The 24,080-nt window shown below is 53.3% G+C and overlaps 1 protein-coding gene across 24 annotated transcripts in view; it reads left to right on the forward strand.

Annotated features, from left to right (window-relative positions):
- The window catches only part of DYSF (dysferlin), a 224,963-nt gene that overhangs the window by 92,581 nt on the left and 108,302 nt on the right, over nt 1-24,080 (forward strand). For 15 of the 24 annotated variants that reach the window (XR_008289401.1, XM_053200742.1, XM_053200746.1 and 12 more), the window contains 10 exons: nt 5,779-5,820; nt 7,455-7,570; nt 8,091-8,204; nt 9,678-9,855; nt 10,418-10,542; nt 12,198-12,304; nt 17,238-17,430; nt 19,541-19,696; nt 23,393-23,524; nt 23,611-23,777. Coding sequence is in view for 23 of the 24 variants with exons in the window: in XM_053200742.1 (XP_053056717.1) it covers nt 5,779-5,820; nt 7,455-7,570; nt 8,091-8,204; nt 9,678-9,855; nt 10,418-10,542; nt 12,198-12,304; nt 17,238-17,430; nt 19,541-19,696; nt 23,393-23,524; nt 23,611-23,777 (1,330 nt within the window). In the remaining variant the exon portion in view is untranslated. The remainder of the gene's footprint in view (nt 1-5,778; nt 5,821-7,454; nt 7,571-8,090; nt 8,205-9,677; nt 9,856-10,417; nt 10,543-12,197; nt 12,305-17,237; nt 17,431-19,540; nt 19,697-23,392; nt 23,525-23,610; nt 23,778-24,080) is intronic. The other 9 variants (XM_027072220.2, XM_027072227.2, XM_027072229.2 and 6 more) reach the window with 1 other exon arrangement.

Raw genomic sequence — 24,080 nt, forward strand, 5'->3', positions numbered from 1 at the left:
TACCAACACTGTATATTAAATAATCTTTTCCCTATATTTTGGAATGCCACCTTTATCCACTACCAAATTCTTAAATGTGTTCTTGGGCCTGTTTCTTGATTTTCTATTATCTTTAATTGGTATGTCTGCTTGTTATTTCTTAGGTTTTGGTATCTGGGTTATGCTGGCTCTATAAAATTAATTGGAAAGATTTAAAGTCTTTTCTAACATCTGGAGAAGTTTATATAACATAAGAATATAGTCTTTTGAGGGTTTGAAAGAATTCACCCATAAAACCAGATGGGCTAGGTGCCCTTTTTGAGTGGGTATAGTACTAGCTCTTTAAAAACTTCTCAGTTTCTCCTGTGACCATTGTTATTTTTAGCTTCTTACTTTTACTATAGTCAATTTTGATAATTTTTTTCCATAGAAAAGTGTTCACTATGTCGAACTCTTCTAATTTATTTACATAGTGTTGTATAGAGCAATCTTTTATAATTTAAACAATTCTCTCTACCAAGGGTGTTTTCCCTTTTCTTATTTCTAATGTTATGTGTTTGAGTTTTCTTTCTTTTTTTCTTGCTTAGCTTTGTTACAAGTTCCCTACCCCCGAACTTTGTTTCAAAGAATCAACTTTTGGATTTATTTATCAATTCTAATATTTTTTCTTAATTTTCTAATTTTTTCTTTTTAAATTTTGTCTTCTCTCATCTTTTTACTCTTTAACTCTCTTCAGCTTATTTTGTTGTTTCCTTTTAAAGCTTTCTAATTAACTTCTTGCGCTTATTTTCAAAATCTCTTATCTACATAATGATACGGTTTTTGTCCCATATGTCAAGCTTAGGAAGGCCTTCAGCAAACCCCAAGGTTATATTTAACTCTATTTTTAATTTTTTTTTACATTTAAATATTTAGTCTATTTTGCATTTATTCAGGTGCACTTTCTGAGAGCAGCCTGATTTGATTTTTCTAACTAGATGCTGCTTGTAGGAACGCATCTTTTTTTCTTACAGTTAAGTTACTTTGATCTAGCCCAGTGCGGGACTCTTTTCAGTGAATTTTATCTGAGTCGTGGTGAATTCTTAAATCTGAGTTGAAGAGGAATTTATTCTAACATTGGAACAGGAGCAGCTGAAAGCAGGGTGGGGTAGGGGATAAGAGCAGGAACTCTGGAACCAGGCAGCTTGGGTCCCAATTCTGCTTCTTTGTAGCTGAGTGAGTCACTCCTCCCCTCTTGCCAGGCCCGGCCTCATAAGGCTGTTGTAAAGATCCAGTGAGATTATAAATGTAACATTCTTAGAGTGTCTGGTATGCATGAAAACCTAAAGTAAAGTAACTTTGCTGTGTAGTATCATTATTATTGGCTTTCTGCATCACTAATCTGATCTTTCTCCCCTGTACCAGTTCTCCTTACTGCTTTCCATGTAGTTTAAAATTGGCCATCGCATTTTGAGTTTCTTGTCCCGCCTCCGTTCCCCTCTGTCATTCCTTTTATATTTTTCATTTTCTTTTTGGTCGGTTCTCTCCCAAAAGTTTTGTTTTGCTTCACAACACCTATGTCTTCTTGCACTCTGTTGAGAATTCCAAATCATTTCTGGAGACCTTCAGGTGAATGCTGTCTGGAATCTTACAGATGCTGCTTCTCTACCTTGGTCAGCACTCTGTGATTCTTCCTGTCTCCTTTATTCACTCTCTGGCAAGACCTGGTCAGTGCTGGTGCCTTTCTACAGACAGGGTGCATTGTTCTCTGTCCATTCACCTTGACGAATCCTTACTTGGAGCACAGGTTAATGTGTCTAGTTTCTGGAAGATTCCATCTGGTGCTCTTAAAGTTGAGCAATCCCCTTCTTCTACATTCTCTGAAACATTAAAAAAAACCCCACCTTTTAATTATAGAAAATTCAAGCACACGTGAAACTAAAGAATTGTGCAGTGAAATTCCAGGTGTCCTCAGGTAGCTTTAATATCCAATTGCTCTCTGGCATTCTGATTTCATCATTGGTACTTTTAATCGGTGGAACACATAAAAACTGCCATCCATAAGACACTGCTGTGAGGGCCCTTCCTGCTCCAGCCTCCTACCCCCACTGACTGTGGAAACAATCATCCCACTTCTCTGATGCTGTTCAGATAATTTTTGAGAATGGCTATTTTGGATGTGCAGGTAGAAAGACTTGAGGGTCAGTGCATCATGAGGGTGGGGTGGAAGGGAGGGCATTCTGGACCCCTTCCAGATCGAAACTCCTGGTATGGAAGGAATCTTCTCCAGTTTTCTGATTGGTGCTGTCTCTGGCTTTAGAATCCAGGGGCAGACCCTCGTAGAAGCACAAAATGACCTTCTGACTGTTTCCTGATGGCTACTATTTCATGAGGCTACACCTGGGCCTGCTATTAGCTGCCCGAGGGAGAGTTTAGATCCCTCTCCCCTCAGTCAGTCTTCCTTTCTGTTGGTGATGTTGGCCTTGATCTTTTTCAGGGTCACTATGAAGGTTTTAAAGGGAATGTGAGAAAGAGGTTTACTTGGCCACTAGATGGCGCTCAGGTCATGGGCAACCCTGAATGGGTCAGGGAGGCATTCCAAGGTGGGTTCAGTCCTCTCCCGCAGATTGTTTTGGGAGCAAATGAGACTCTTCTTGCAACTAGCTAACCAGTTTTAAATGCGTTATTAAATAGCTTGATCTCTGAAACAATACAAGAGTTTAACTTACTGCTCAAAATAGAGCTGTTCTTCACAACTGCTCCAATGTCCCTTCTGGCAGAGGTGCGTCACTGAGACCCTGAAAGTTCGCATTTGCCTTGCTCCCTGCCCAGCTTCTCCCATTTGTCCTGAGGACATCTCAGAACGTGTCACTCCAGTTTTCCTTTCAGCTGCTTGTGTTCTTTCTTCCCTTTAGGGGGTTCTATCACATCTGGGCGGTGCTCCACGCTGTTTTCTCACTGCTCTCAATACCCCGACTAAACCAAACTGTAAAAACGCGTTGTTTCTCCATATTCCTCTGCCCTCGTGGTTCACCAGATTATCTGGCACAACCAGGAGTTTTTGTTTTCATGTTTTCGTTTTTATTTCCAGTGAGGACAGGACCTAACACTAGCCTCTTAAGCACTGCTGCCCACAAGTTTGCCTGGGCACACTTAAGTATTCCTTGGACCCTGTGCTCCAAAGCATTTAGTAAAAATTTTGTTTTCTAAAAAGGAGTGATTTCCTTAGAAGCTGCAGTTCTTCTTCTTCTTCTTCTTCTTCTTCTTCTTCTTCTTCTTCTTTTTTTTCTTTAAGAAGCTGCAGCTCTTTCGAAAGGTAACGGGCACATGAGGCCCGTGAAACCGACACAGACTCTTTTATGATTTTATACGTACGAAAATCATCCTACATCGACGGCACTTGGGTCCTACAGTTTTTTCCACAGCTAAGAAATCCATAGAGTTTTTTGTTTTTGTTTTTGTTTTTTTCCTTTGGTCTCTGGAGCACAGATGATGATTTCCCAGCAGTTCTCGGCTTCTCCTCCTGTCTGGCACGGGCTGGTGTCAGGCAGCCAAACTGTGGGCGTGGGAGATTGCTGAGAGAAGGAGCTGGCGGGGCTGGTGGCAGGTAATGGCCTCGCCTTCTCCAGAAGAAGACGTGGGTGTCCCAGGGCACAGCTGTGCTGTGTGGCTCACCAGGCCGGGAGGGCCTGTCCTTGGTCTTCCCCCAGGTGAGGGAGGTGGGCTGCGTGGCTCAGGCCGCCAAACTGGGAGTATTCATCTGTGTTTGGGGCTTCTACAGCCACGGTTCCCTGGGCTTAGGGAAAACACGGCAAAACCCTTGGATTTTGGCAGAAGGGTGATGAGGACTAAATAGAAGCCTTGTCTTAGGTAGCTTCGCTGGTCACTCTGCCCTTGACTTTATGAGTTGCCTGCAGACGCAGAGGAGAGAACCTGGGATAGGTCTCCTTGGCACCTGGAGACCTAGGATTCTGCCCCCAAATTAAGAATCGTTGGTCTAAATTGTCAGCAGGACCATGTCTTACTAGGTGCCCAGCACTGTGCCTGATTAGGTTTGTTGAATGAACGAACGAACGAACGAAGAGATGAAGGAATTAATGAAAGGTGCCATTGGGAAATAGGCTTCTCAGCAGCCACCGCTTGGTCCTCCTGGACACCAGAGGCATGTGTTGGTCAGATGGCTGGTGGGGATAGGGGGACCTCGGTGTCTAGGTGGGGCACCGGTTTACAGCCAGGATTCAGAGTCAGTCTGTGGATGTGAAGTGGAGTTTGCCCCTGCAAGAAGCACATGGCAGTCAGAACTATGACCTCGGCCTCATTAGCCTGAGATAACTGGCCGGGTCTGTTTGTAATCATTTGAAAAGAGCTTAAAATGGAATCTGTTTCCTTCCGGTGGGTCCTGGCCGCGGCTCTCCTCGGGGCTGCAGCTGTACCCATGTGGGTCCTCTCCCTGTTGCTAAAAGCTCCCCTAAGACCAGAGGCCTGGCTCCTCCATGGAGGAAGACCTATTCCTGTGGATATGGAAATGGCCGTGAATTATGGTTTCTGCAGTCCTCACTTCTGCCAGCCGGCATTCCTAGCTGAGGCCTGGCTGCAGAGAGCTGCGGGACTGGGTCCCAGGGGCTCACCCTCCTGCTGCCTTCTGCACCAGTGGGTCAGCCTTGTCCTCGTCTCTGGACTTCCATGCTCCCCTTCTCTCTTGTCTTCGCTGTTTCTCTCTCTGCTTCTATTCAGTCTTGCTTCAGGATATTTTGCTCAACTCTTGGCTCTTAACTATAGCCATGAAGCTGTGGGAAAATAGGCATAGATATATATTTTAGGAGGAGACAAGTAGGCAAAGATGACCAACAAATGAAAATAATCAAAGATTTTACCACCATATCACAGGCTTGGTCATGCCCCCAGACCTGGTTATGCTTAGCTAGTTGGAGGAGGAAACAGGGAGGGTCAGAGGGCAGGAAGAGGCTAAAATCAGAGAGGACCATGGAAGGAGACTGAAGGGTGCCCACTCCCTTGGGGGTGTCTTATATCTACCTCAGAAGTGAGGGACAGATTCTAAGAGCCCAGAAGGGTGCTAGAACATCTCCTTCCTTGCTTCTCTCATTTATGGAGACCCCTTACCAGAATGTAGGGGCATGTCCCAGGGTGTAGAACCTTCAGCTGATGGGCAGGGTCTGGCACTATGCTTCACTTGGAGTGGTGGGTGCCGGAAGCAAGACGCCAGTGCCTGCAGTTGTGAAAATGCAACATGGTGCTCTTGCTGGCAATACTGAAAATGGCCACTAGATGGAGATGTCGTACCTTGAAATGCCATTGCTCAGGGACCTTGGTCCCAATTGTTAACCTGCCTGTTAGGTGGAGTGCTGGGTATGCCTCACTGCCTTTCATGTTCCCCCCACCTTTCTTTGTGCCTGTGCTTTGTTTCTCTCACTTATTTGGCTATAATACAGGGGAAAAAAAAGCACAATTTCTTTTCTGTGTTGTTACTTGAATGTATTGAGTCAAGTTTCGGGTCCCATTTTCAACTGGCAAACACAGAACACTCAGACATAGGTAGGCAGACACCGGTGGGGAGGGACCTGGAGGCTCATCTTGCTGCTGGGGGCTGTGTCTGGCTGGGGGTGGTGGTGCAGTAATGACTTAATTTGTGATAAATTCACAGGTGGGAGGGGGTTGGGGCCTTGGGCCACATCTATTTCCCACACAGGAGCCGTCTTTCCATCTGTCTGTCTGCCAACTCTCCATCCACATGCCTGTTCATGTAACCAATCCTCCCAGTCATGTCCATCTTAACCCCTTTTCCATTTCTTTACGCTTCAGAGGAGCCTGCAGGTGTGGTCAAGCCTTCTCCAGCCATGGACCGTATGTGCTTTCCTGGGGATGGCAAGGGGGTGGGCTGCGGGTTTTTAGCTGGAGGCCAGAGGGTGCTGGTTGCTGGGGATTATTTGATTTGCTTGAGATGGGACTGAGGTACACCACCACGGTCCCTGAGCTTACCTTTGGCTGTTACTTCTGTACCGCGGTTGAATATGAAAATCGCTTGGAATGCTTTAAAGACAATTCCCCATGCAACCCCTTCCTGAATCTGCTAGGCTCCGGCTCAGGCTCAAATGAGTCCACTCTTGCAGGCAGGGAGGGGGTGGGGCAGGGCCCTGGGCAAGGCATCTTGGGGACCAGGAGGAGGCCAGGGTAAGTGGAAAACTCTTGAAGTTGGAGTTTACAGGGTAAATCATAATGGAGATGATTAGTACGAATAATTAGTAAAGCTCATGTTAGTTTCCTTAGCCTGGGCCTCCACCTCTGTCCCCAATGCCAGAGCCCTGTCTGTGCTGGGGACTGGAGGGAGAATGGTGACAGGCGCACGGCAGCTGGCTCTGTGGGGAGGCATGCTCCTGCGCTCAAGCTCTGTCCCTGCCCACCCCACTTTACCCCAGGGTCTTGGCACTCAGTGGGACTTGGGCTTCACAGCTCCTGTCCTTAGGTCCGGCTCAAGCATTTTCCTGCTGAGGCCATTTATTTTGTACCTTCCTTGCCCCATCCTTGCTCATAAGGATTGGATCATCCCAGATGGCTCCTGCTCGCAGGCCCACTTCCCATTGTTGGCATTCTGGAAACAGCCTCTCCCCCCTTCTTCTGGAAGAGACACCTTGGCTTTTCCGGGTTCTCAGAATATTGTCCAGTGACATCCTGTCCTGGGAAACTTGACCGTTGACTGGAAAATCATGCCATAACAACAGAGAGCCTCTGAGGAGACAGTGATGTAGAGAAAAGATTTCCCTCATCACTGGTGGGATTCTCCTTTGCACTGTCCTCCAACCTGTTCCACTGAAAGGTGGTTCTTTGTACAATGTGGGGAGGGAGACAGAATGCTGGAGTGAGTCAGAGCTGTTGGGTGATCTGTCTCGACTTCATAATGACGTGGTGGGTATGGGGGACACGTGCCAGAGGAGTGCCCTGTGGATTGGGACATCTAGCCAGGTTCCCCCCCACCCCCGGCTTCCTGGGTGATGGCTTCTCTGGTCACCAGACTCTTGGGCCTCCTTTGTGTGTCCCCACGCTCCTGTGAAAGAGGGAGTGGGGATGCAGGCTGGGGTGTGGCCTGAGAGGGGCAGGGCAGCGGAGGGCCCTGGGCCCCAGCTTTGCGTGCTGGCTTTGGGGTTAGACCAAAGTGCATGGGATTTGAAGTTAGACCATTTTGGGCTGTGCCACTTTGTAGTGATGTGTTCCTTTGCATCTCTGAGCCTCAGTTTCCTCATCTGTAAAATGAGATAATAAAAGTAATAACCATCTCCACATCTCAGCATAGTGGTGAGAATTAAAGGGCCTATGGGAGACAATGGTCAGTGTCATGATTCTTTATACACTTATGGGGGTTGCATCCTCTGCATGTTCAGGGAACTCAGGGCCAGGGATGGGCTCAGGCCTGAGGTTGGCTGGGCTGAGCACTAGAAAGCCACACCGGGCTGGCTCTTCTGATCCTCACCTATGTCTCCCAGTGGACGACCATCTGGGCTTCCTCCCCACCTTTGGGCCCTGCTATGTCAACCTCTATGGCAGCCCCAGGGAGTTCACTGGCTTCCCGGACCCCTACGCAGAACTGAACATGGGCAAGGTGAGCCAGCACCCCCACAAACCCACATCCCCAGGCCTGCATGCGGGGCTCTCCCAGCCTAGGCAGCGTCTGCTCCAGTCCGGACTCCAAGAGCCCGATGGGAGCCCAGGGCCAGACAGCGTCCCCTCAGAGAACCCTCTTTCCACCTGGCCCCCTCCTGGCTTCTACTTCCTTCTTACTCCCCTGCCTTTTGCTTTCCCTTCAGCGCCGGCCTAACAGCCACCCCCCTGCCCCCCGCCGCCGCCTTTTTCCTGGTCCCCCTGAGGGACCCAGGCCTTATCTGTCTCAGGTTTCATCCTTCCCTGGCTGGGTTGGAGTCTGGTACTGACCATCTGGGCGGCTTGTCATGTCCCCTGAACTCTCTGGGCCACCGTTTCCTTATCTGCAGAGTGATGGGGGTAGCCCAGGGCCTTCTTGGTTGTCTGGGAGATGAGCCCGGGCCAGATCAGGCCCCTTTCCTTCCTCTCCTCCCCTCCACCGCTCCCTTCTCTGCTTCTGGTGACCCAACCTCCCCTCTTAGGGGGAAGGTGTGGCCTACCGAGGTCGGGTTCTGCTCTCCCTGGAGACCAAGCTGGTGGAGCACAGCGAGCAGAAGGTGGAGGACCTCCCTGCGGATGACATCCTTCGGGTGGAGGTGAGGGGTGTGGCTCTGGAAGAAGCGAAGGAGGTGGCGACCAAATGGGGCTGGCTTCTATTGTCATGGTGAAGGAGGGCTCAGCTGTACCCACAGTCTGTTCCTTCACCCCTCTGGGCCTCAGTACCTAAGCAGTGAAATGGGAGTAACCCCACAGCTATCCTACCTTCCTGAGGGATATTGAGAGGCTCAAAGAAAATAAATGAAAATATTTTAAAAGTCTAGAGCTCGATGCAAAATGAGAAGTGTGTTTTATAACAATAATGTAAAGATAGCTAACGCTTATTAATCACTCACCGTATGTCAAACGCTACGCTAGTGACATTTGATGGCACTGAGTCCTCCCAGCACCTGTGAAGTGGCTGCTGTTAGTATCTCCATTTTACAGATGAGGAAACTGAGGCTTATATGTACCAGAGCAGCAAGCGGTATAGCTGAGCCTTGTGTCCAGGAGGCAGCTGTATAGGGTCTGTGTGGTGTTTTAAGCTTTCAGACTCTGTAGTCAGAAAGCGCTGGTTTGAATCCTTCTGTATCAGTTTCCATATCAGTGAAGTTGGGGTAGTGATTATACTTAACCTCATAAGATTGTTGGGAGAATTAAATTAATTCAAACCTGCATGCAGTGAGCAGTCAATAAGCGTTAGCTATTATTACTATGTACTTAGTTTTTAAATTTTTAAATTCATTTTGAAGGGGAGAGAGAGAGAGAGAGAGAGAGAGAGAGAGAGAGAGTGCGAACAGGGGAGGGCAGAGAGAGAGGGAGAAAGAGAATCCCAAGCTCTGCCAGTGTGGAGCCTGACGCGGGGCTCAGTCTCATGAACCCTGAGATCATGACCTGAGCCAAAGTCAAGAGTCAGATGCTCAACTGACTGAGCCACCCAGGCGCCCCTCTATTTACACGATTCAAAAACCCAGTTGTGTAACCATCTTCTCTCTGCCTTCCATGAAGGGGATTGCAAAGTCATCTTGGGATGTGTGATTGAATGCCTGCCATGTCCTCAGTCCTGTGCCTGATGCCCAGAGGGGACATTCGTCCCAAACACATGGCAGCTTGTATATAATGCAGGGCTGGATGGTGTGGTGGAGACTCTGAGTGGCATGGGCTGGGAGCTTTGGGCAGAGGCATGGTGGTTTAGACCCTTTGGCCCCTTTCGAGTGGCAGATGCAGGCGACCAGGCATCCCCGTGGTGGCAAGGCCACTGCTGCCGGTTTGGATTGAGGAGCAGCATGACCTTGGAGGATCAGACCTTATTAGAGGAACGGGGCCAAATACACAGGCCTGGAATGAGTTTGCTCAGTTAGTAACCAAATCTGGGCACTGTTGCTTAGCTGGACCATTCACCGCCCATCTGTCCAGCCAGGATTTATTGGGCGCCAGTCACGGCCAGGGCCTGCCAGACACGTGATCCCTCCCCACCCCAGTGTCTTCCTTCCTGCTCCTCATGACCCTTCGGCTGCCCTTTCTGTTCCCAGAAGTACCTCCGGAGGCGCAAGTATTCCCTGTTTGCTGCCTTCTACTCGGCCTCCATGCTCCAGGATGTTGATGATGCCATCCAGTTTGAGGTCAGCATCGGGAACTACGGTAACAAGTTCGACACGACCTGCCTGCCGCTGGCCTCCACCACCCAGTACAGCCGGGCAGTCTTTGACGGTGAGGCCAGAGGCTGTGCGCCCGGCTGGGACCCAGACCACAGAGCAGGGGCTGAACCCTCAATACTGTTTCTCACGGAAAGCTGCCGGAGGCCCACGCAAAGGCCCTGGCCCATGCAAACCTATTTGGGGTGACTCCCAGCTCTGTCTCCCTGTGCTACCCCCCACTCCCCGCTCACCTCCAGGTGGGTCCCTGTTGCCTGGGCCACAGATGGGGCTCCTAAAACTGGCTGTGGTCGGCGTTGATGCTGACCTATGGCAGTAGTCAATTTCATGCAGGCTTGGTGTTGAGGTTTTGGAGAGCGTGGGTTTCCCAGGGTCCTTCTAACAACCCCTTTGTTTGGATGAGCTAAAGAGCCCTAATGAGAGCAGCTGCTGTTTGTTCCGCACACGAAGGGAGCTCAGACCCCTTGTTTGAACCTTGGGGAATATGAACCACATGTGTATGTCCAAGGGAGTTCTCAGGGGGAAGGAACAGGTGCCTGAATGTGTCCCACCCTGGGTCTCTTTCCTACCCACCCCTGTGCTCCTGGCTCAGTACCAGGCCCTTTGCATCCTTCCAGGGTGCCACTACTACTACTTGCCCTGGGGCAACGTGAAGCCCGTGGTGGTGCTGTCATCTTACTGGGAGGACATCAGCCACCGAGTCGAGGCTCAGAACCAGCTGCTCAGGATCGCTGACCGGCTGGTGAGTAGAAATTGCCTCACACCTGCACACACCCTTGTGCATGCCCTCTGTCCTTGTGGGGGCCTGTGGATCAGGGAGAGGGAGTGAGAATGATCTGAGGATCCCAGACTGAGGTAGGAGACGATGCAGAGAAGGAGCTGAGTGGAGCCACGCTGAAGCAACAGGATGGAGCCTTGCACCCATTCATTCATTCATTCATTCACCAACTGCCTTTGACTCACAGGGGGGCATTGCAGAGGCCACGAGGAGATGGGAGGCAGGAGCCCTGTTAGGATGCCATTGAGGTAGTCCGGGAACGGTGACGAGGCGCCAGGCAGGAGGGACCTCAGGAGCAAAGCTGCAGGACTTGGGCTAGAAGGACTTGGTGGCTGGGGACTTGGAAAGGCAGGGAGAAGCAGTGTGTATGATGTCAGGCAGTGAGTCCTGCTTTGGATGTGACCAGGGGGCCCTCTGGGGGTCTCCCTGTGGATGCTGAGAGCTGAGGGCCTGGCATTTGGCCAGAGAGTGGAGGACATCAAAGTGGACACAGGTGTAGAGGTCAAGGGCGTGCAGCTGGTGATCCTGGTGGTGGCCACAGGCTGTTTCTGTGCGTGCATGGAGGCTCATCCACAAGGAGGGTGGCCCATGGGAACCTCGGGGAAGCAGGTGCGGCCACGCTGCTGGAGCAAGCCCGGGTCAGCGGGGTGGAGGGAGGGGGTTGCAGAGGCTTGGGCATGTCTGTGGGTGTGGAGGTGAGCACAGTGAGGAGGATGGGGGAGCGGTGTGGGGGGCAATTGGGGTCTTGAAGGGGCAGGGAGGGGATACAGGCCTATGTGAAGGCATGGTGGCCAGCCTTCCTGAGACTGGCAGCTCTCGGGGAAGGAGGAGACCAGCCAGCGCCCAAGTTCTTCAGGGCTTGGTGTCCATGTTCTACAGGTCCAGACTCCTTGGGGGTCAGCTGTTCTCCCACAAGATGCTCCCTGAGGGCCTGGACTGGGTGTCCTTCCCAAGGCCTGTCCTCAGAATGGCATGTGCTCAGGGAGGCTGACAGGTGGGGACAGGACCTGAGAGGACTCAGGGGTGAGCCCTTGATCTGACAGGTATTCTGTGAGAGGTCTCTGTCTCACAACTCAGGGCTGAGGCCCGTGGAGATGGCTGCAGAGGAACCCCAGGAGGAGACGGATGTGACCTGGGAGGGACTGGGCCGTGAGTTTGGAGAGGGAACTCCCTGCTATTGGAGGTTGTCTGAGTGTTCCTGAAGAAAGGGCGGGCAGATTGGGAAGGGATGGGCCCTTCCAGGTGGGGACTGGTGTGGACTCAGCAGGTCCCTCGGCTGTGAGTTATCAGACCAGCTTGAGGGGGCCCGGTGAGGAGCCAAATGCAGCGGAGTTCTGTGGGAGCCTGCGCATGGCCTCAAGTCCCGTGACCAGGCCGGCGGCTGGGGTCCCAGGCTGGGAATTTGGATCTGTTTGGTGTGGGGAGCCCCGGAAGGTTCTCGAGGCGAGACAGACTCTGGTTTGTTGGGTCTGGGCTCCGCCTTCTCTGCTCTACCTGTTCTCTCCTTTGGTTCAGGGTGACGGACTCAGATTTCGGTGACGGGGCCTGGGGGTTGGGGGTCTGGTGCGTACCTGCCGCCCTGCAGTGCTGCTCCCAACCCTCGCCTGCCTGTTCCGCAGGAAGCTGGCCTGGAGCAAGTCCACTTGGCCCTGAAGGCTCAGTGCAGCCTCGAGGACGTGGACTCCCTGTTGGCTCAGCTGATGGATGAGCTCATCTCCGACTGCAGGTAGGGGGTGCCTGGCACCCACGCGCCACCCCCCCCCGCCCCCCGCCCGCTCCTGGCTCAGCCAGGCCCTTTCCCTAGGAGTGTTCGTGTGTGGCAGTGAGTGGCGGCACGTCTCCCCAGCCACGCTTGGCCAGCAGTCCAGCCCGTGCTGAGTCCAAAGGTGGTGGAGCCAGCGTGGGGAGTTGAAAAGGTGACATTTAGAGCAGGTCATAAATCTCCCGGCAGCAGCGGCAGCTGCGGGCCTGGGGCGGCCCGGCTCACCTGAATGGGGAGCATTGTGTCTCTGATCCCCGACCTCCTATTTCCCTGATGGAATCTCCAGGAGGAGCTGGCTGGTGGGGGTGACAGTGCCCCTCCTCCCCAAGGCCATGTCGGGGACCCCGGTTTCTATTTAACCTTCTATTGACACGGCTGATCATCAGCTTCAGGAAAAGAGGGCTCTGGGGGTGATGGAAAGTGCGGGTGTTTAGAGGCCCAGCAGAAGGGGAAGCATCTCGGCCTCCCCTCCACTGCTGGGTGATTTGGGGCTCACCACCCACCTGCTCTGAGCCTCCCTTTCCTCATCTTCAACCACATATTAAGAATAACTGCTTATGATAGCATGTAAGCAAAATGCTTGGTCTTTTAGGAAGTATTTGATAAATGGTAGCTATAATTACTATTAAGAAAAAATGTCAGAAGACCTAGCTTCTTGTCCCTTTAACCGGCATTGTGGCTTTGGGCAGCTTCATTTCTCTGGACCTCCATTTTCTCAGCTGTTAAATGGACTTAATGATAAACAGTTGTTTTTCTACTGTCTGCGGGGTTAAGCGTAAATGTATGAAACTGTATTCTGTGCCCCTCTCAATCTTACCATTCCCCTTCTGCTGAATGTCTGAGAAGTGCCTTCGCATTCAGAAATGGGTAACCGTGGCCGCCTGACACAGGGCCTTCTCGTCCTTTGTGCCCCAGTTGGGAAGTGCATCTTTATCCAACAAAACATTACCCCAGAGAAACTCCCCTGCCCCACAGTGGTGGAATTTCAGGCAGATCATTCACCCATTCCCTGAATCTTTCTGAAGCCTGCAGCTTCAGCCTTCCTGAGGTGACAGATGCAAAAGTGAGCAAATGACATACGTTGGGGAGTTAGAGGCGTGTGCCATAGGAGCTCAGAGCAGGTACATCAAGCTCAAGTTGAATTCAGGGAAGCTTCGTGGAGTAGGGGATGTCCCCAATGTGAGTTCTGAAGGAGGAGTGGGAGCCAGCCTTTGGAGAGGGGACTGTCCAGGTAAGGGTGCGGAAGCCTGAAATGCCTGCTTCCTTCCTGGATTGGTAGGGGAAGCTGAAACCCAAATGGGACAGACCCAGGGGTCCACCAAAGTGAGCTTGGCTCTGAGAGGCTTTAGGTGGGGCCACGGGGGTCCTCGTGGTTCAGATGCTCGCCCTGGCTATAGTGTGAGCCAGGGGGTTGGTGGGGTGGTGAGCGGACATTGGACGAAGATGTTACCCAAGCCAGGGACATGGGGAGGGATGGGGACAGAGAGAGACACAGGGCAGTGTGGACTCCTGAGGAGGCATCATAATGACAACAGCCTCGTCATGAACGCTTTTTGTGCTAGGATTCATACCTCTAGTAAGTGGCTGGGCCTGATTAGATATGGGGGCTCAAGGAAGGTCTCAAATGATTCCCCAGCTCTGGCCAGAGCAGCTGGGTAGACATAGGGCTATTCTTAGAGGGGATCAGTGGGAGAAGAGCAGCTTTAGGGGAAGACGAGGAGCTTAGGACTGGCCGTGTTGGGTGGGAGGTACCTGACGACAGCTGTGGTCTGGAGTTTGGAGGACAGAGTGAGGCTGGAGGGGCACATGGGGCACAGTCAGCACAGGGAGGGGCTCGGAGCCTGAGAGCCCGGGTGTGGAGGGTGGGCCAGGGCTCTGGGCTCTACCCGCAGCACTGCTCCTGAATCATGGGTCATGTGGACCTTGGCGGGTCTCAGGTGCCTGAAACATCAGAGACAGGTGGGACCCAAGTCCTGGGCTGCCCTCACTGGCCCTCTCAGGACTCTGTTCTCATACTTCTGCCCAAGCCTGGTCCCCTTTGAGTCCCTCTCCTGGGGATAGAAGGTGCCTGGGGGCCCCCTAGGGACACTGATCCCAGGTCAGGAGTTGGGGGGAAGGTTCCCATCTTCTTGGAATGCACAAATGGCTCTCCAGGGAGGAATACTAAGCATCAGAACCAATTCCTTCAGGCACCGCTCGAGGCCACCGATAGCCCTGGGACAGCAGCAAGAGGGCTGCCTTCACCTCTGACTCTATGCTGACAAGCGTTGGGGCCCCAAGCCAGTGCACCAGAGCCGACCCCTGGCTGCTCACCGTTCCTTCAGCCAGCCCCGTCCTGCCTCCGAAATCAGTGTCCTTCGTTTCCCATCCACCCTTTTCCCTGGTAGCTGGTCTGCCCCTGCCAGTGATGCCCCCTCTGTTCTTCCAGCCCAGCCTTCTCCTCTCGTCCTCAGACCTACGGACCCATCTGCTTGCTACATATCTCTACCTGGATGTTCTGTCAGCACATCCAGTTCCCTCTCGGGAGTCTTCCTAAAACTGTCGTGCCACCTTGGCTTCAGCCCTCAGTGGCTCCCAACTGCCTTCAGGAAAAGTCCCAGCTCTCATCCTGGTGGAGGGGCCTCTCTGTCCCCACTCCCTCTCTGCCTCATGGACCTCAGAAGTCCTACCTTCCGGCCCTTTGGAGCCTCTCACCACCCCACATGTGCTCCCTCCTGCCCTGAGCCTTCGACTTGTGCACATGCTGTTCCTCCGGCCAGAATGCCATCTGGCTCTTCTTGGCCTGACTAGTTTCCTCCAGGAAGTACTTCTGCCTCTGAGGCTGCTCAGTGGACCTAGCCTGTTAGCCTCTCTGTTCTGGGTGTTCCCTGTGGGCAAGCCGGGGTCTCCAAACCCAGCCCCCCCCCCCCCCCCCCCAATCAGGACCAGCTCATGAGGAATGAAGTGAATGACCCCTGGACCAGCTCATCTTTCAGGCTGGACACTGTCCCTTCCAGATGGCTATTCTTGACAAAGACACCCATTCACTGCAGGGGACGGCGGTGACTTTGAGCGGTCCAGCTCTGTTCTCAGCCTGCACTGAGCCCTGCCCTGGGCCTGCCCACCATTTCCGAATCAGCCAGGTTTGGCAGGGCAACAGTCCCTGTTTGAGGTTGGGGGCACCCCAATATCATCTGACCTTCATTTTCCAGTCTCCCTGTCCTTTGGTACCTCTTGCCTTGGGCTTTCCTGGGGTGGGAAAGGTCCAGGATATCTTGCTGGTGGCAGTCATGGGTCCTGGCTGTTTCTGAGGGAGTCTTGGCTGGACTGGTGGCCTCCGTGAAAATCTCCCTCTGGTGGTCTGTATGGCAGTCCCTCCCAGCTCCCGACCTAGGCTGGGAGCGTAAATCAGCCTCGTTGGCTCAGCTCTCCATATCCAACTCCAGATCTGCCTGCCCCCACCCTCAGGCCCACTCAGGCCTCCTTCCCAGGCAGGCCCCAGCCAGGACTCTGGCCCAGGCCCCCCTTTACCCACCCGGCATGCCCCTCCACCCCAATCGAGTGGGCTGGGGATGGAGGCCGCCCCTCTCCTGGCCTGGGGCAGCCCCATCCGCGGCACCCTCGGGGCAGTAAATATTATATTACTACAGGGTGTGCAGTACGTGACCTGAGACAGGCCCCGGGGCTTAAGTTTCCCCGAGATGGAGTTTGCGTACCGCTCCCCCCACCCTAAAAATTCAATTAAAAAAAATAACAGGAAAAATGTAGTGCGCCGAGGGCCTGCCAGAGTGGTGTATCTGGCGGCCGCAGTGCCGCTGCGCTCCGGCGGTAATTGGTTCTGCATAGCTCGGGGAAATTGGCAGAAAAATAAATCAGCCGGGAGCCGGAGTCGAGACGCTGCGGGGAGGGGAGTGTGAGGTGGGAGGGGGGGCTGCAAGTGCTGGGGGCAGGACTGGTGGAGCGGGTTTGACTGATGTCCTGCTTGGGAGTCAAGGGCTCAGTGGGGGTGGGGCAGGGGTGGAGCAGCCCCCAGACCCCCAAGCAGGGGTAATCCAGAGGGCTCCTGCCTGCTGAGGGAGAGCACAGAGGCCCCCACCCCATGCTCCCTGCATGACCCTTGTGTGTGTATGGACTGACCCCAGAGGCTTAGTATGGTCGGGAAGGGCCACGTGAAGAAAGACTTCCAGGGAGCCCAGAGGGATGGGGAGGGTCAGAGTTCTTTGCCTCCAAATAGGATTGAGTTTAAACCCAACCCCCACTTGGGGCCTAGGGTTGTATTTCTGGGGCTGTATGTACCCCGCACCTCCTCTCCAAAGGCTTCTGGGAGGGGTGTCATGGGGCTGCCCCAGGTCGACACATCTGTATTGCTGGCTGCCGGCCTCCCCACAGTGTCTGCAGTGGCTTGTCAGGGGTCCATAAATTTCCTTCCTGAAGAAAGTGTGCATACAACAGAATGGATTCATTTCAGCCAAGGGCAACTTAGCACTCCGGCCTCTGCTCTAGGAAGGTGCAGGGCACCGAGGGACCTGCTGGGCCCTCTGAGGGCTTGCAGTCAGTTGGGCAGAGGAGACACACATGCAACAGAACTCACATACATACAAAAGAACTCCTAAGTTCCAAACAGGCAGCTCTGGAATAACGGGCGGAGGGACTTCAGAACAGGAGGCACACAGACCAGTGTAGTTAGGGAAGGCTTCCTGGAGGAGGTGACGATGGAGCCGGTCACATGGAGATGACTGTGCATGTGGGTCAGGCTGGAGAAGGCACTTGGGGCACACGGAGTACCCAACAGGCAGGCGGAGGGTGTGGGGCCTATTTTGGCGGGGGGGGGGGGGTGTCCGTGTGCATGTGTGTGTACAGCATGTGTACCTGGGCCTGGACGACTGCCGGGTTCATCTCATCTGTCTCTCCCTCACAGCCAGCCCCTAGGCGATGTCCAAGAGATACCCTCTGCCACCCACCTGGACCAGTACCTGTACAGGCTGCGTACCCGTCACCTAGGCCAGATCACTGAGGCGGCCCTGGCACTGAAACTTGGCCGCAGCGAGCTCCCTGCTGCCCTGGAGCAGGCGGAAGACTGGCTGCTGCGTGTCCGGGCCCTGGCAGATGAGGTAGTCAATCCCTGGAAGGCGTCTTTCTTCCTCCCTGAGAGCATCAGAACCGGGAGGGATGTGGGCACTTGTCTGGACTGTGATCCAGCTCTGGCTCCATTTCTGGGTGGGTTTGGTCCGGTGACTCAATTTTTCTGATCCTCAATGTCCCCAGCAGGAGGAGAGAGGTTGCAATTGGATCCTGGGCGTTACGGGGCCTAGCTCAGAGCCTGTTGTGCGGTAGTGTTCGCACGGTGCCCCCAATGTGCTCAATAAATGTCACCAAAGTGTGCCAGAGACAGAGCTGGGACCGGAACCCAGGATGCCTGGCTCCAGGTTCAGTGCTGGGGCCTGCTTCCCCGGGGACCTGACTCCTTCCTGCCAACTAGTACCTTTCTGCACCTGGCCTTGAACCTGCCTCTCTGGTGGCCCTGCATTTCCTGCTCTCCCAAATGCCTCCGAGCCCCAGGCCTGAGGAGGCTGCATTTATAGTAACTCTGAACTTTGTTATATTGAATCAGAGAGTGGTGGCTGCAGTTTGTCCCCACCTGCATAGCACCCCCTTCCCCGCCCCAGGTCAGATGTACCCACCCAGTTCCTAGGGCAAGCAAGCATCCTACAGATTTGTCCAGAATGAGGACAAAGTTCTGCTCAGATGTTACGGGTAGACTAGCTGTTGCCCATTCCGACCAGAGGTGTGTGGTCCCCCTATGGAGGGGGTGGGGGTGATGAGGAGGGACCTCCCCAGAAGGAATGTAAGAAAGGGCGGGGCCTGAGAGGGGCTTCTGGAGAGGCGAGTTGTGGAAGGGGAGAGGGGGTCCAGGAGGTAGGAGGCTGCGCAGAAGGCAGCCCAAAGAGTTGGTCCCTGAGAGTGAGCCTTGGACTCGTCCCTGAGCAAGGCCTTGGGCATGTGGCCAGCTACCTGGGCAAACACTGTATTGCCCAGCCACAGGCTGTCCCCATGCAGTGGCCACAGACCAATCTCTTGGGCTGGACAAAGGCTGCCTTCCATAATCTTGGCCCAGATTGACCCTGGAACTCTCAGCACCGATTGTGATATGGCTGGGAGGGGTTAAGGTCAAGTGTGTACTATTGACTGCAAGGGAACCCAGAGAGAGTCTTTCTCAGGTTTGAGTGTGCATCAGAATCCTCTGAAGGGCTTGTTAAAACAGGTTGTAAACCCTGTCTGATCCTGCATGTCTGGGGTGGAGCCTGAGAATTTGCATTTCTAGCAAGTTCCCAGGAGCACTGCAGCTGCCGCTCTGTTGGCACCACGCTGGGAGAGTGGTTAGGAACCATTATTTGGAGTCAGAGGAACCTGGTTGGCTCCTACCCTCTTTGAGCTTGAATTTCCTCACCTGGCAAGTGGGGCTGCCTATCTCTGCTGCAGGGAGGGAGTGCAGCTGGGAAATGCCCAGCGAGGCTCTAGGAGCATCAGCTGTCAGCCGTGGCCCTGGTTAGAGGCCCAGCGCCACCTCACTGAGCACACTTTGCTCACCAACCTTGGAAGCAGATGGGCTGTGCCCAGTGGTTCTCACTCATAGTTAGTGGCTCCGAGGGGCTCAGGGCCTTGCAGTTTTGTTCCGGGCTAGTCACCATTTTCAGAGCCCAATGTCACTAAGCCCAGAAAAGGACCAGACCCCACAAGTCCCTGCTATTAGAGAGAGGAGGGTGGGAGTGTCCTCGGGGAAGGGGCACATCTATGGATTTGCTGCTATTCTCGGGGGTGAGGAAGAAGGGTAGCATCTTAAGTATGATGTCATTTCTCGAGTCAAATCAAATCCTCCAATCTCTGCCCCCGCCAAGAAGCATCTATCTACCCAGGGGAGGGAGATCTAAGAACATAAGCTCTCGGCTCCAGGCAGGAGTGTCTCTTCCCGGAAAATGTGGACTCAGCTCAGTGAATTTTTGGCAGGCTTCTGATGTGAGCGGACGCAGCCTCATGCCCTGTCCCTGGGGGCTCATAGCTGCTGAAGACAGAGGTGCCCAGCTGGCCCTGGGAGGTCAAGGGGTGGGCCACTCTTGAGGGTGGGTGGTGGGAGAGCTGGAAGCTGGGAGGAGAGGCTTGGGTGTCTCAGGGTGGACTGTGGGGCGTGGGTCTTCCCCACCCTGACTGCCGTCCTCTCTCCAGCCCCAGAACAGCCTGCCTGACATCATCATCTGGATGCTGCAGGGAGACAAGCGAGTGGCGTACCAGCGGGTGCCCGCCCACGAGATCCTCTTCTCCCGGCGGGGTCCCAACTACTGTGGCAAGAATTGTGGGAAGCTGCAGACGATATTTCTGAAAGTGGGTTCTTTTTTCTCAAGTCGTGACCGTATTTTCTCCCAGGTTGTCCCCTCCCTGTTCCATGTCCCCTCCTGTTCTCCATCTGAGTCTTTAGGCTTGAGTCTCAGAAGGGGCCGAGGGCTTTGTGTAAAACCATTTTCTGTTGTCTCTCCCCTACCAAGTCCCTAGACCCCACACACCTGGTCTAGAAAGTTGGCAGGTGGGAGCTGGAATCGGAGGTGCTAGGAATGAGTGAGACAGGGTCTGTGCCCCTCCGCCCCCTGGCTGTCTGGGAGGGGCTGACTCCCAAGGCTGTTCTCGATCTCCCCAGCCAGATCTCTGGGAGAGGGGTTCAGCTCTCAGCCCCCACCCCAACCTGTAAGAGCCTTGGTAGAGACCTCAATGCTCTGCCCGAGTGCTTTGACTCCAGCTGGGATCATGCTCAGATTCAAGTTCTTCCCTGTGGGAAGGCTGGTGTTTGGGCATCGAGTGTGCCTAAGGCTCTGGCCCCTCAGGGAGCTGGGGCGAGTAATCCAGTACCCTTCATGTTGTCCTGCCTGCACCTCTCCTCCCCTTCCTCCTCCTCCAACCCCCATCCTTGCACCCTGTCCGTCTTCTTGACTGGCCAGCCTTGGGCTGAGTGACAGGGATGTGAGCAGGTGCCTGAGGACCCCATCCTCCTCTCTAGGTTAATGTGGGAACAGAGAGCCGAGGCTGCTTTGGTTGGGATATACTGTGGCCTGGTGGCCAGGACACAATTCAGGGAAATCCCTTCCTGTGCCGTGACTGCCCGGGTCTGAGGGGAGAGTCCCTGTTAGAAGGGCTGTCACTGAGGCTGTCCTGCCGGAGGAAGAGTAGCCCTGGAAGGCAGGCCTGCCCCTTGCCACTCACTGCTCACTCCAGATGGTTCTGTTGGAATTATAAGCCATCTGGCCTTCTTCCCAGCCTGGCCCATCTGCCCCAGCCCCTTGCTCTCAGCCTTCTTTCCCCCACCCCTCCTTCTATCCACACTAGGACCAGCACCTGCCTCGCCTCTTCCAGCCACTCATTGTTGGTTAGCCTTAGCCTCAAACCTCTCAGTGGCTGTTGGTCAACCCATTCACGTATTGGCCAGTCATTCCTGTCACCCCCTGGGGTCGATAGAGAGGACAGGCTTCAACGGCACAGTGTGTGTGGACAGGTTACGGGGTTGGCTGGAATCCTGTGTTGCCTAACCTCCCTGAACTGTTGGCGGGTCTTCTGACCTGTAAAATGAGCAGGAGGCTGCCCACTTCACAGGTTTTCAGGATTCAGTTAGGTGACGCAGGCCATAGGTCCTGCTGGAACGAGGTGATCCATGAATGTCCGTTTCTCTCCGCTCTTCTCCCCTTTCTCCCCTGTGGAGCTCCCTTGCTCCCTGGGGAGAGGAGGCTCCACCAGCACGACTGCAGGCCGACATAAAGGCAGAGATGAGCAGATACCTGGACTTGGGGTCACTGGGGAGGCCAGCTTTGCCTAGAGAGAGTGGGCAGGTGTCAGGCAGTGGGCTGCCCCCTCTCACCTGCATACGTGCCACCTGGGGCATGTTCCCTGTGCTGTCCTAACCTCCTAGCATCCTGCTTTACATCCCTCCTAAGCCAGCTTCTCCCCTAGCAGGACAGAAGGGAAAGGAAGTGAAGGAGCTGCCGCATCGGAGCGGGGCTAACCAGGAAAGGTTGTCTGGCTAGAGTGCAGGTGGGGATGTACTTGAACAGGATGAGCTTCAGGCTCTGACCTCTCGGCCCTGCGTCTTTGGGGAAACACAAACCGAAAATTTTTCCCTGATTCCAAGCAAAAAAAAAAAAAAAAAAAGAAAGGAAGGAAAAAAAAAAAGATATAGAATTGTTTCTCGAAGTCTTCCCCACTGAGTTTATGAGCCCCGCCAGTAGCTCCTGAGCAAGCTCTACAAAAATGTTGGCAGCAAGCAGAGACCAAGAAAACATTGGTGTTTCTTAACTTAAACCAAAGTTGGAAAAAATGAGCACCAGTAGAGAGGGAGAGGAGCCCCAAACTAGACATTTCTTTATTTGCTGTTGCTATTTTGGGTCCGGCAGGCTGGCCCCGTCTAGGGGAGGGCAGGGGAGAGACTGGGGTTGGAAGGGGGAAGGGAGGGTCAGGCATTCCTGCCATCTCCCTGGGGCTCGTGGTTTGGAGGGAAAAAGGCCACTAACCACCCCAGGGAGGGGACAGCTGAAGCCAACAGTCATGGGAGGTTTCCAGGGGGTGACATGTGGGGTCAGGCCCTCCTCCAGGCTTTACCACGGATGAACCAAAAGCAGAGAGACCGGGTGAAGGGTGAGACCATCATTGTCGTGGCATGCCCTGCGCCCCTTTCTGATCCCTTTCCATGGCCTGGGCTCTCCTTCCTGGGGTGTAGGCCTCCTCTACCTGTTGAGGACCTCTTACCTCGGCCCCCCCTTTCCTCTTCTGAACCCATCAAAACTCCCTTCTCCTCTCATTCAGCCCCCACCCCATTGCAGAGGAGGAGATACCCCTCCAGGCTCATGCTCACGAAACCTAGGTACTTAATGTGCTACTTCCTATAAGAGACAGGGTGTTGTTCTAAGAGTGAGAACTTCTGTTCCTCAGGCCATATCTGACCGTTGATTTCAATCAAACAGGGAAGTAGTTGTGGAGAATAAATGTTTTATGCTGGGTCGTTGTGGTTATTCCATTTTGGCAGAGCTTCTGAAAGTTTCAGGATAATAAGCAATTGAGGACCAGTGCCTAGTGGTTAACATGCTGATAAGCGCTTGAAAGGATAGGGCTATCAGATGATACACTGACATCGAGCCAAGACAAAAATAACAAAAACACAACCCCCCCATCCCAAACAAACTGAAAATTAAGGAGGAAGCTTTAACCTCTTCCCCTCCCAGACCTGGATCGTTGTTATCTCCTTTAGAGATACGTAGTAGGACTGCACTCTCCAATATGGTGGCCATAAGGTGCTATTTAAGTTAATTAAAATGAAATAAAACCAAAAATTCGGTTCCTCGGCCACAGCAGCTACGTTTCAAGTGTTCAGTCACCAGCCACAAGGGGCTAGTGCTACCAGACTAGACCATGTGGGTATAAACCATTTTCATTGCGACGGAAATGTTATATGTTCCATTGGGCAGTGCTACTCTAGAAGAAACAGAAATGGGATGTGGTGGGAGAGGGGAGAATGGGGGACCCTGGTCTATCTAGGCATGGCTAATTTTAGCAGAGATCGCCTAGGTGCGGATGATACAGTCTTCTTTGGCGGGGAGGAATCTTGGCAGGTGGGGAGAAGCCTTCTTAATTATACATTCCTGGGGCACCTGGTGGCTCAGTCGGTTGAGGGTCCAACTTCGGCTCAGGTCATGATTTTGCGGTCTGTGGGTTTGAGCCCCGTGTAGGGCTGTGTGCTGACAGCTCAGAGCCTGGAGCCTGCTTCGGGGTCTGTGTCTCCCTCTCTCTCTGCCCCTCCCCTGACTCGTGCTTTGTCTGTCTCTCTCAAAAATAGATAAACATTAAGAATTTTTAAAAAAAATTTATATCTTCTCTTTCTGTGAAATTCTGGTAATTCCTCCAACAGGACATATGTCTAGTGGGTGTCAGGCCAATATATCCAGTCCTGGAGGACCCCTCCCCCCTTACCCCCAATCCCTGTCTCAGTTGAGACATCCTGATCCTAAAGGGAATCATGGGTTTCTGTCCTTCTCTGGTACCTAGTATCCAATGGAGGGCGTTCCTGGAGCCCGGATGCCAGTGCAGATACGGGTGAAGCTCTGGTTTGGGCTTTCTGTGGATGAGAAGGAGTTCAACCAGTTTGCTGAGGGAAAGCTGTCCGTCTTTGCTGAAACGGTGAGTGCTGCTGGCCTGCCCTGCCTGCCCTCCGTGCCCCAAGCTGTGCTGGACCCCCTCACTTCTCTTTATTGCTTGCTCTCCAGTATGAGAACCAGACCAAACTGGCCCTGGTTGGGAACTGGGGCACAACAGGCCTCACCTACCCCAAGTTTTCTGATGTCACGGGAAAGATTAAGCTACCCAAAGATAGCTTCCGCCCCTCGGCCGGCTGGACCTGGGCTGGAGACTGGTTCGTGTGTCCAGAGAAGACGTGAGTCACGGGCAGGGAGGCTGGGGGACCCCTCTGCTCTGGTCCTTCCTCTGAAAGGCTACAGTGCTATTAATTGCTCTACCACCCCTATGCTGGCAATGGGAACTTCCACTTGAACTCTTCCAGGACCAGGTGCTGGCGAGGCGCCGTTCTTTTCTGGAAGGGCTCTAACAATTGGAAAGTCCTTTATTGTTTATTATTATTATTTTTTAATGTGTATTTGATTTTGAGAGAGAGAGAGAGAGAGTGAGAGAGAAAGAGAGAGCTGGGGGGAGGGCAGAGAGAAAGGGAGACACAGAATAT

Source organism: Acinonyx jubatus, chromosome A3 (genome assembly GCF_027475565.1).
Source record: "Acinonyx jubatus isolate Ajub_Pintada_27869175 chromosome A3, VMU_Ajub_asm_v1.0, whole genome shotgun sequence".
In the NCBI taxonomy this organism is placed as follows: Eukaryota; Metazoa; Chordata; class Mammalia; order Carnivora; family Felidae; genus Acinonyx; species Acinonyx jubatus.